Genomic DNA, 10713 nt, shown 5'->3' on the forward strand with positions numbered 1-10713 from the left:
TCTCTTTTCTCCCATATGGCTGCCTCTTTTATTGAATGTGGAAAATTTTAGACATATTTGAATGAGTACATTTATTGAACACGATAATTACAAATTTAAAATATATTGAAATCAATGTGGAAAATATATTTGAATCAGTACTTCTATTCCCCTATTTTGTGTTGGTTTTACTTGCTAATAATGAGATTATTGCAATTTTAAGAAATAATAATGTTGAAATCTTCTGATCATACTCTTTCAAAAAAATAAAATAATGTTGAAATCTTCTTTATAGTAGTTCATTTCAAGACTTTCAAATCTTCTTATTAGTTATGATCTTTAGAAAATAAAATATAAAATATTTTCTCAAAGTAAATTAGAATGATTTTTTCTGCTATTTTATTAGAAAATCATTTTATTTTTTTAAAAAAAATCCAGAAACTTTTTTTTATTCCGCGATTTCGTCTTATAGAAAAAAGTGAAATGCTAACAAATGTTTAAGAAGTTTAAAATAAAAATTTTATCTTAAAAATTGTGCATTCAACACATTGAAACAAAAAGTAAAATTCTGTTTTTTCTACTGTTTTGGGGCCTTAATGTAGGTCATTTTATCATGTATTGCTTGGTTTTTTAGTTGGTACTTATTTCTTTTTCCCTTTTTTGGAAGGATTAACCTTTTTTTGCAGTGGCCTGTGATTTTTACCTTTAATCCGGGTATTCCTTGTGCTTGGGCTAAAGATTATACTATTCAATAACTTTCCTTGATTTTTTTGTAGTGACATCATTTAAAAACTTAGCTTTCATTTTCTTTTGCAGTCTATTTATTAAAAGCCTTACCCTCCCATGAATCGAAAGGTATGGATTTTTTTTGACACAAAATCGTATCCATTTATAATGCGAAAATCATATAGTGGCATGGAACTTTAAATAGAAAATGCCACTGGCTAATGATGTTTGATGATATTATTAATTTGACTTCTTAAATTCTAAAATCATATCATCCATTTATTTAATACTGATTGGGTGGGTAAGGTCAATATATTCACTCTTATAGAAACATTTTTCAAAGCCAGACTCGTATATATATAGTTTATCCAAGAGACATGTAGATCGAATAATTAATTAACATGAGGATATCTGGAAAGTTATAAAATATAAATATTTCCCACTCAATCGATAACTGAATTAGTAGTTAATTAATTAGAAAACACACGACAGTAGAATTTGGTTAGGTTTTTGTGGTTGGAAATCCAAAGGATCAAAACATCACGAGAGCTGGATTGTTTGATTATAACAGGCATGCAATCAGAAATCGTGTATGAATATGAGTCTTTACATAATAACATAAAACAAATGACAGACAAAGATAGTTGGGTTACATCTTTCAATTGTTGAAAGCAATTCAAATTTTTGGTCTCAAAAGTGACACACCAATGTCGGACTTATGTTTTCTAAAAGCATGCTCAAACATATATATAAAACAAATAGTATATATACTATCCCTTGATTTAATTTGAAGCTACTTCGTTTATCTTACGTGAAATTCAACTCACTCACCGATTACACCAAAAGTTACAAAAGAAAATGATTGTGATGTCCATGCATTAAAAATAGAGTGAATAACTATATATAATATGTAGACCGTATATAGATTAAATCGTCACTTGAGGTAACAAAGAGCCTTTAACTCATAGTTATAGTTATTAAATATATGAGCAAAATCTATAGTTCAATCGTGATTTTATGAAGTGTGTGCTCAATCAATGTTAAGTTTCACTTCCAATTAATACTTGATTCGGTGCGGTACAGTGCTAAAACGCACGTAACAACAGTGATCATGGAGACACATAGTCTGGAATCCAACAAAATTAAACTAAAGCATACCCGCTAAAGAATCTCCTTCGTATTATTTTAAATTATTACGTTCATTATTTTAATCCGTATTATATTATGTTCATCAACTTCATTGTTATGCTCGAGAGTGAGTCCATGTTCAGTTATATGGACATATGACTACAGCAGGTTATAAACTTTTTTTTGTTTTGTGTTAGCAGTTGATATCAAAATGTTGTCAATAATTCAAAAAAAGTTTGTATACAGACACATGTATAACCATTATTCTTATTAGAGCTTAATCTACATATACTAACAAGAAGTTTTGAGTTCGAATCTTAGTTCTAAAAATACAACGGTGTTAAATCTTTTGAGGTAGCTTTGACTTTCATTACGGTACTATCCGACTCAAATGATTAATCTCTACTGTTATGCGAAAAATGATATATAATTCATACCATCAAAAAGCCGACATATACTCTTTCAGAGGTGACAACCATGAATATTTTAGAGTGTGTGATCGCACATATAGCCTCATAATTTCAAATCAATCTCATTTTTTTTTAACCCTAGAGCTTAGTCACCCTTATTTTATTTTTATTTCTAATAATTTTCTCACTTTCCTCTACCGCTCTAATTTATTATTTCTTTCTATTTTTAATTTTTGACGAGGTCAATTGTTAGCATGACTTTTTCTGAAAATATTAAGCATATATGTCTCGCTTTTTTAATATCATATTTAATTATTTTTAATATTAATAACTCTGGTAAAAGATGTTATTCTAATTTGAAATTGTTTTTTTTTACTGTATTAATTTGAAATTGTTAAAATATTATTTGTGATTTATTTAAAAAAAATATCATTATAATGACTTTTAAAGAACTAGGAATATCCCTAGAAGAAATAAAAAATAACTAGGAACATATATTTCTTAGGAATCAAACTCCTATACCTTGGGATTTACGAGTGTGACACTCACACATATTGTATATCAACCATTTGTACTAGACCCCATGTTTTCTTATATGGACGAGGTCTAATGGTGAATTCTCTTAATTTTAATAAAATATAATAAACTATTATTTTAATTGTCCAATTTTTATTATTATACAATTTACTTTTTTACTAAAAAGGTAAAAATGGGCCTTTGGATCATTTGTCAAAGTTTCATAGGCACCCTGATCAATATACCACAAAAAAATGTTGGTATAATTACGTAGTTAGTCCCTCTATTTGTCACATGTACGTTTTTATAACAGTTCTTGTAAGGTTGGTTTAAAAAAAAAAAATACAGGAACAAGAACGAAAAATTTGCCAACTTACAGAGACTAACTACGTATTTAAGCAAAAAAAAACAATTGATTATAGAACATGGCAACAAAAATCTCTAGAACATTTACACTTACAAAGAAAATATTAAATTACAATTCATAGAGAATCCTTACTTTTCATCTTCAAATCGTAATCTTATACACATGATGTTTGAAATATATCCAATCCATCCAATATCCATTAAATTTCTAAGTTATATGAACCATTAAAGTTGTTTCATATTTCATATCCACATAAAACAATGTAAAATATTTAATAAAAAATGAAATTTAAAAATGAATTTGAAAACGAAAATGTTCTGTGCACCATGCACCTTATTGGATGCATAAAACTTGAGGTAAAGAGAAAAGGAGAATAATAATGTAATAGATGTGATAAGAAGATATAAATATAAGGAAAAAAAAATATGGTTGAAGATATAGAAAAATAAAGGGTTAATATGTCTTTACCCCCCTGTAATTTGGGCGAGTTCCGGTTTTCCCCCCTATAAAAAAAAAAGTTTAGATTCCAACCCTGTAAAATAAGATTCTTTGATTTTAGCCCCTGACCCATGTGACTGTGCATAATTGCTGATGTGGCGAGCTGAGTGGCATGCTGACTGTGCATATCTGATTATGTGGCGTGCTGACTGTATAATTAATTTTTTTATTTATTTAAAAAAATATATAAAAATTAAAAAAAATCAGGATTTTTTTTTATTACGAAAAATATTTTTCAAAATTCCAAAATTTATAATTTACGAAAAATATATATTTCAAAATTTTTTAAAATTATTTTCGAAAATGTTGAAATATATATTTCAAAATTATTTTTGAAAATTTGGAATATAAATTTTTTGAAGTTTAAAACATATTTTTTTTCGAAAAATAAGTTTTTTAAATTTTCTCAACAAAAAAACAAATCTGGATACAAATTTATTTAAAAATTTAGGAAAATTTAGATTTTTATTACGATGTGTTACAGATTTGAGAATATTTTTTAATATTTAAAAATTGAGGATAAAAAAAATCTGGAAATTTTTTTAATATTTAAATTTATTCTTATCTATTTGTTACATGTGTTATTTGTATTGAAAATTGTGGGCATTTTTGAAAAGAAACAGCCAACCCAAAAGCTAAAACGGGTTGTTTTCTTTATATATATTTCCAAAAATATTATATAAAAAAAAAATTCATACACTTACTATATTTTGAAACTTTCGAAAAATTAAAAAAAAAAAAATCCGAATTAAATTAAAATTTTAAAAATATTCGAAAAAAAATAATATAAGCTAATTTTTGAATGTTTTGATAAAAAAATTAATATTTTTATTTTTTGAAAAAAAAATCCAGTTTTTTTTTTCGTTTTTAAAATTTTTTTTTTCTTGATTTTAAATTTTTGAAAATTAATTTTCAGTTTTTTTTTATCTTTTTAAAAATAATTTATTAAACAATTACACACATGTCAAATTTAAAAAAATTAAAATTAAAATAATTACACAGTGGCGTGCCACATCAGCGTCTGAATGGGGTCAGGGGTGTTTTGTGGAGAATCTTCATATTACAGGGATGTTTTGTGGAGAATCTTTATATTATGAGTAATGATACATAGACACCCTTTATTCTCATACACCCTTGTACACCCCATGCATTAAGAAGAGAGAAGAGGAGAGAAAAGAGAAAGTGTGCTTGTGCGGGGTCCACGTGACTACGTGTCAGATTTTTGTGTGGGTGTCAAAGGGTGTATTGCCACGTAAGGGTGTCTATGTATCATTACTCTTATATTATAGGGTTGGAATCTAAACTTTTTTTTTTACAGGGGGGAAAACCGGAACTCGCCCAAATTACAGGGGGTAAAGACATATTAACCCTTAATAAATGATGTCTAAACTCTAAACATTGAGTTGAAAGAGAGAGAGAGATAAGAGTAGTAGTCGAACAATACCGATTCTGACATGTAGCGACCGATGTGGTTTTTGTGCATCCTAGAAATGTAACACAGTGCGTGAAGTGGCGGTGGACCACATGGTGATTGGCATGCGACTTTACACATAGATATCGACATTCACGTGGATTTGCTCCATTTCTTCCCTTCCTACTATGATGTGTCCTTTTCATCCCCACAAACCGTGACTTTCAAACCTTTGTCTTTCATATTCACTCTTAAATCAATGAATTCCTGTTTCCATATTGTACCTACGTGGTTCATTATATCTTCTTGCATGACCCAGTAGTAGTACTGCTTTGCAGTTTGTGGGACCAAACTTAATACACATACTCCCTCCCTCCATCCTTAATAAATAGTTTTAAGATCCGTTATAAACTAGATCGTAGTATTTAAATACTAGTAATAAACTTAACACACATGTATCTTATAGTCGCTATGTTGTCGAAGATGTAAGCACAATTAAGCGTCTTTATCTTGTTATCTATTTTGTAGGTGGAGTTTGAATATTTAGAGATGAGAAGTTGAAGAGGATCCTTTTCAAGTTGCAAATTATTGAATGGAATAAAGATCGTTCTCATTTTTGCAAAAAGAATCGGGGTCAAAATAAGAAATTGAGAATTCTATTACTATATATGTAATATTAGTGTAAAATATGGGTCGACTATAAGCCTATGCGATAATACGACACGAGGCTTCTAATTTTGTCACATACAACCGTGATTAAATTGGACCTCTATACATTTATCATGGTTCAGCCGTGTCTAAATTGAGCCCGTAGAAACATGGCATTTGAAGTGTGTGTTTAATGAACTATTTTTGAGTCATTGAAATTTTTGAGTGTTAATTAGAAGTCTTGTATTGAATTAAGTAGATGTTGAGCAACAAGAAAGTGAGAAGACTCATATACCGAATACCTTGAGTTTTAGGTACATATGCGGAGCTCAAACTCACTTGTGTTGTTGCTTTTTAATCCAATGTGGTGATTTACTCATGTGATTTAACCTTCCCTAGAATTCCCAACATAAGCCACCACCCAACCACATGTCTTCATAGATATAACATATTAAATTTTTGGGATTTACCTAGCTTTCTATTTCTCTCAAAAAAATGAAAGGATGGACATCCACCGAATTTCTTCTTGCATAGTGACTGATACTGGAACTCAAAGGATAAGCTGCCTTAATTGTAGTCCATCTTTTACCTAGCTAGCTAGAAGGAGCAAGTAAAAAATAAACTTGGGGGTGATTAGAGACAGAAGCTCAAATTGATCAAGTTGTCTTTTAGAAGAGACAGTGTCTAAATGGGAAAAAATACTGAAAAAAAGGTTGGCATTGCAATTTGCAAAAATTGAATAGTACTATACTATATATACATGCATGAAGAACAGATCAGGAAAATGATATATAGAGTACTATCAATCACACATAGGGTTCCTAATCAATACATCTTTCATAGCATTGCTAAAAGTGATAAATGTACCTTTTCAGCTATTACTTTGCATGTCTTTCTTTGGATTTCCCCTTTATTTCTTCAGGTAATTGGCATGTCAGCATGTGCAAACATTGATACAAAGTGCACTGCCACTCATGCAGATCAAAAAATGAATAGGCAAGTTTATAAACATTACATGCTATGATCTTCCTGTAGTTTTCCCCTAAGTAAATGTACATTTTCTATTTAAGGTATCAATTTTGACTAACCTTGCATGTTTTCTTTGGACTCATTTTACTTCTTCTGTTTTTACTTTTTTATTGTTTAATAATGCAAATAATAATCTATACTACAGTGTTTTTTTTTTTTACTCTTCTATAGTGACAATAGCTCCTTTTGCTTCAAGATCTTTTAATTAAAGACTTAAGCCTGCGCTTAAATGATTGGGAGTTCATTAGATTATTAGCAATTGAATTTCCTCTGACATAGGGGGCACTTTGAGTATTGTCAGAAGACAAAAAACTAAAAAGAAGGAAAATAAGTCACTAGTATTAATATATGTAATGTGGACCCCCACACCACTCTATTCTATATATTATATAAGCTGCTACCTATCTATCTTCCATTCCATCAACCACTCTCACAAATTTCCAATTTTATACTCAATTAAGCTCTTCCTTTGCAAGAACAAAACACACATTTTATTTGGAGATTCAAATTTCTAACTTCTTCCACAGATTTTCCTTAAAAAATGAAGCCTTCTTGTGTAGTAGTTTCTCTTCTCATTTTGTCACTTCTCCTTACAAAAACTCAAGGTAAATATATAAATATAATTTAACAGCATGCAGTTCAAACAATAATTAACTAGTCCTTGTTACATTTCTAATCTTCCTTTTCTGTTTGTGTGCAGGAATACGTTTGGGAAAAGGGTCTTTAGCATTTGAGCAACAAAAACAACATGTAGGATATTATCTACTTTGAAGTTTTATGTATTTAAACCTTTCATATTTATGCATGCTCACGTTTCAATGGATGTTGATATAGAAGTTCACTTTTCTGACTGCAGGATGAGGAAAGAAGTACTATGTTGAAAAGAAGCAACACTGATTCTGAGGAAGCTACTCTTTGCAATGACCAACAAAAATGCACAGGTAGCTTGAAGAAAACAGCTTCTAAAGTATCCAGAAAATCACACAACCAGTTACCACAGATTCATGAAGATTACTATGGACCTAGACGACATAGATCTAGTCACCATTAGTTTTTTAAGTCCACAAGTTTTTCTTCCTTTTTTCTTTATAAAAAAATTAGGGTAGTGGAAAATTATTATCTAAAGTGGCGCGAATGACCATTTTACAATTGTAGATTTGAACTTCGTCCTTTGAAATTACAAGGACATATTTTTACCACTAAGCTGACAAATTTTGTCCCAAAACCTTATGACTATGCAAAAATGCAAGGCTTTATTCTCTTCTCTTGGTATATCTGGTTTAAAACATAGTATAAAATATATTTATACAATAAAGCATCTTTCATATATAAATCATAGTATTAATTAAGCATTACAAATGTTTTTATTTTGCTGCAGGAAATATAAAGAATAGGAAACTTGTTACCACTTCAATTTCTACAACTAAATCCTTGTCAAAGGTTGGTTATAAGAGATCAAATAAATTATATCATAAACCTTGGAATCTATTTTTTTTTTACATCTTTATTTATAATAATTGTATATATGCTTCATGAACAGAATGTGAAGAACAGTGAGGATGTGGCTCACACCTCAGTAAATGGCAATACTAGAAATGTGAATCTGAATGGGGAAGCAAAGGAAATAAAAGTAAAATCATTGAGTACTTCTAATTATCTCCCTGAGGACCTTGTAGACATAACTGAGATGGATTATTCACCAGCTAGGAAAAAGTCTCCCATACACAATTAATTGGGTCTAGGTAGAAGGAAAAAAAAACAGACAAAAGTTCCTTATATTTGGATAAATATAATATTATTATAGACAGAAAAGTCGAGCATTGCAGAAATGCTGCAATTTTTTAAGGCTTAGGGATGATTTGTACATTATATATGTTGTTCTGTCACTTTTATTGATTACAAGCTATTTTAAGAATATATCTTTTTAATGCTTAATCTTAATATCTTGGCTTGGCTCTTAATTTTTAGAAGAATAAGATAAAAAGAACACAGGAAAGTGACAATCAGTATTGTTTATGTTCTTTTCAAGTTATGAAAGCAAAAACAAAGCAGGACCAATGATTGCAAATTGCAGTTTTGCAAAAGTACCATTTGCTAGTTTTGTTATTTTGTAGCGCAGAAAACATATATATATATAGTTAAGAGTCCCACGCTAAATTGGATGAAATATGGAATATACAATGATAACCAAACCCAATATTATAGGCTTTAATCTCTTGTTATCGACAAATTACTGAGAGAAAATTCGCAAGAAATATTGTGCAACTGTCATCTGGCTACGTACACTTTACCTTCATATAGGTAAGTTAAATCTCCACATCAATTGTACAAACATGTGGTTTGATAAATTGTGTAGGGGACCTAGCATGAGAAAGGGAGTGTCATGAACTGTTTAAAAATTCAGCAATAATACTATTAAGAACCAAATATTAGACTTTTTTTTTTCTGTATCCAACATTTGAAATATAAAATAATAAAGGATGCATTTGTTTTAACTTTAAAAAAAGTGCGCGTCCTTCATGCCCGTTCCGAACTTAGTCCGTTAATATCTTGCTTGTGTTTATGGTAAAATTGTATTTGTACGACTGACTATTTGGTTTACCTATGTTCTCCATATTTCTATTTTTGTGGGAGGGAATGTTTTACCATGTTTTGTCATTCAAAATGATATTAGAGTAGTTTATTTTATTTTCTCTCGCTCTAACCACTTCCTATCATGCCATATATGTAAGAAAATGATTAGATGACCTTTTGATTGACTCAAATCAAAGTTACAACCTCTTGGATTCTCGTTAGACATGATCACGACCCTAATAAGACCCAATAACATCCTCCAAGTCCATTTAGATTTGGTAGCTATGTTATGTTTGTCAGTCAACCTACAATTGATTCAACTATCAATCTATCCTACATCAATTGATTTCAACTGTCAGGTGATTGTGATGCAACAAGTAGTCGAATACTTTCAATAAAGTCTACGACAACTTCTACGTCTATTTAGATTTGGTAGTCACATTCAACTGTCAACCGATTCCGCAACTGATAAGCGAATACTCTTACTCTATCCAACGACTAATACGTAATTCAACTACTTAAGTTTTGTTATATCAAAGAGCTAAATAAGTTTCTGAACCCTATAAATATACCATTTTTTGTTTTTAGTCTTTCCAAAAAAAAACTCAAATAATGATACTCAGTCATTTTCTGTCAACAACTTTGATCTATGTAGTTGATCAATTCAACGTTGACGTGGACACCATGTGTGTAATGCTTTAATTAAAAAATTACACACGTGGCATCCTCGTCAGCGATAAATTGGTCAAAATTGGTTAGGGGGCCAAAAATGCAAAATGGCAGTACTTAAGGGGCTGAATTGTATTTTATTTTGTTAGGGGGCCAACTGCTATTAAGCCTTTCGTAATATCCTCACAGCCCCCAACCCAAAAATAAAATAAAAATCCAAAAAATAGATTCATGAGAAGAAATGATACATGTGGAAGCTTTGAAGAAAGAAAGAAAATAAACCGGATTAGAAGACAATATAGATTTAAGGAGAATCAGCTCAGCCCCCAAAGAAATTTTTTACCCTTCCGTTCAGTCAGTCTACTTCGAATACGATCGACCAAAGGGTACAAAAACTAAAGTTTTCTCGGATCTCCACCAATAGGCAACCCAAAATACAAAAAAGGAAGACGATTATGCTTACAATTCATTACCATGTCCGCCTAATGTAACCAATATTCAGCCATATTAATCCCAAAGAGCATTCTTTTATGAAAGTTTACTTTTAACCCAGACATCTTTTCAAACAAAAGTAAAACAGTCTTCAAAGCAGGGACGTTTGCCCAACTTTTTCCACCCACCAACAAAGTGTCATCAGCAACAATGACTAAATTTTTTGACGAAAAACATTTAAAGATTTCTTGTTTAAATATTTATTTTAGCAAGAATAAAAATAAAAAATGATACTAATGTATGTATTAATCAAAAGACTTTTTTTA

At 30.0% G+C, this 10713-nt stretch overlaps 1 protein-coding gene across 1 annotated transcript; it reads left to right on the top strand.

Annotated features, from left to right (window-relative positions):
* The first annotated feature begins 7110 nt into the window (after positions 1 to 7110).
* Positions 7111 to 8640, top strand: LOC11440298 (uncharacterized). Its single transcript, XM_003609450.4, has 5 exons — positions 7111 to 7317; positions 7413 to 7462; positions 7569 to 7653; positions 8091 to 8152; positions 8253 to 8640. Exons 1-5 carry the CDS (start codon positions 7254 to 7256, stop codon positions 8442 to 8444), a joined length of 453 nt encoding a protein of 150 aa, XP_003609498.2. The 5' UTR covers positions 7111 to 7253; the 3' UTR covers positions 8445 to 8640.
* Positions 8641 to 10713: the final 2073 nt, after the last annotated feature.

The sequence above is a fragment of the Medicago truncatula genome, chromosome 4 (assembly GCF_003473485.1).
Source record: "Medicago truncatula cultivar Jemalong A17 chromosome 4, MtrunA17r5.0-ANR, whole genome shotgun sequence".
In the NCBI taxonomy this organism is placed as follows: Eukaryota; Viridiplantae; Streptophyta; class Magnoliopsida; order Fabales; family Fabaceae; genus Medicago; species Medicago truncatula.

Excerpts from the sequence above, each read along its gene's own strand:
- LOC11440298 (XM_003609450.4), top strand. The coding sequence starts at position 7,254 with ATGAAGCCTTCTTGTGTAGTAGTTTCTCTTCTCATTTTGTCACTTCTC. Across the intron at positions 7,318-7,412 it reads TCTCCTTACAAAAACTCAAG|GAATACGTTTGGGAAAAGGG; the intron begins GTAAATATATAA and ends GTTTGTGTGCAG. Across the intron at positions 8,153-8,252 it reads CAACTAAATCCTTGTCAAAG|AATGTGAAGAACAGTGAGGA; the intron begins GTTGGTTATAAG and ends CTTCATGAACAG.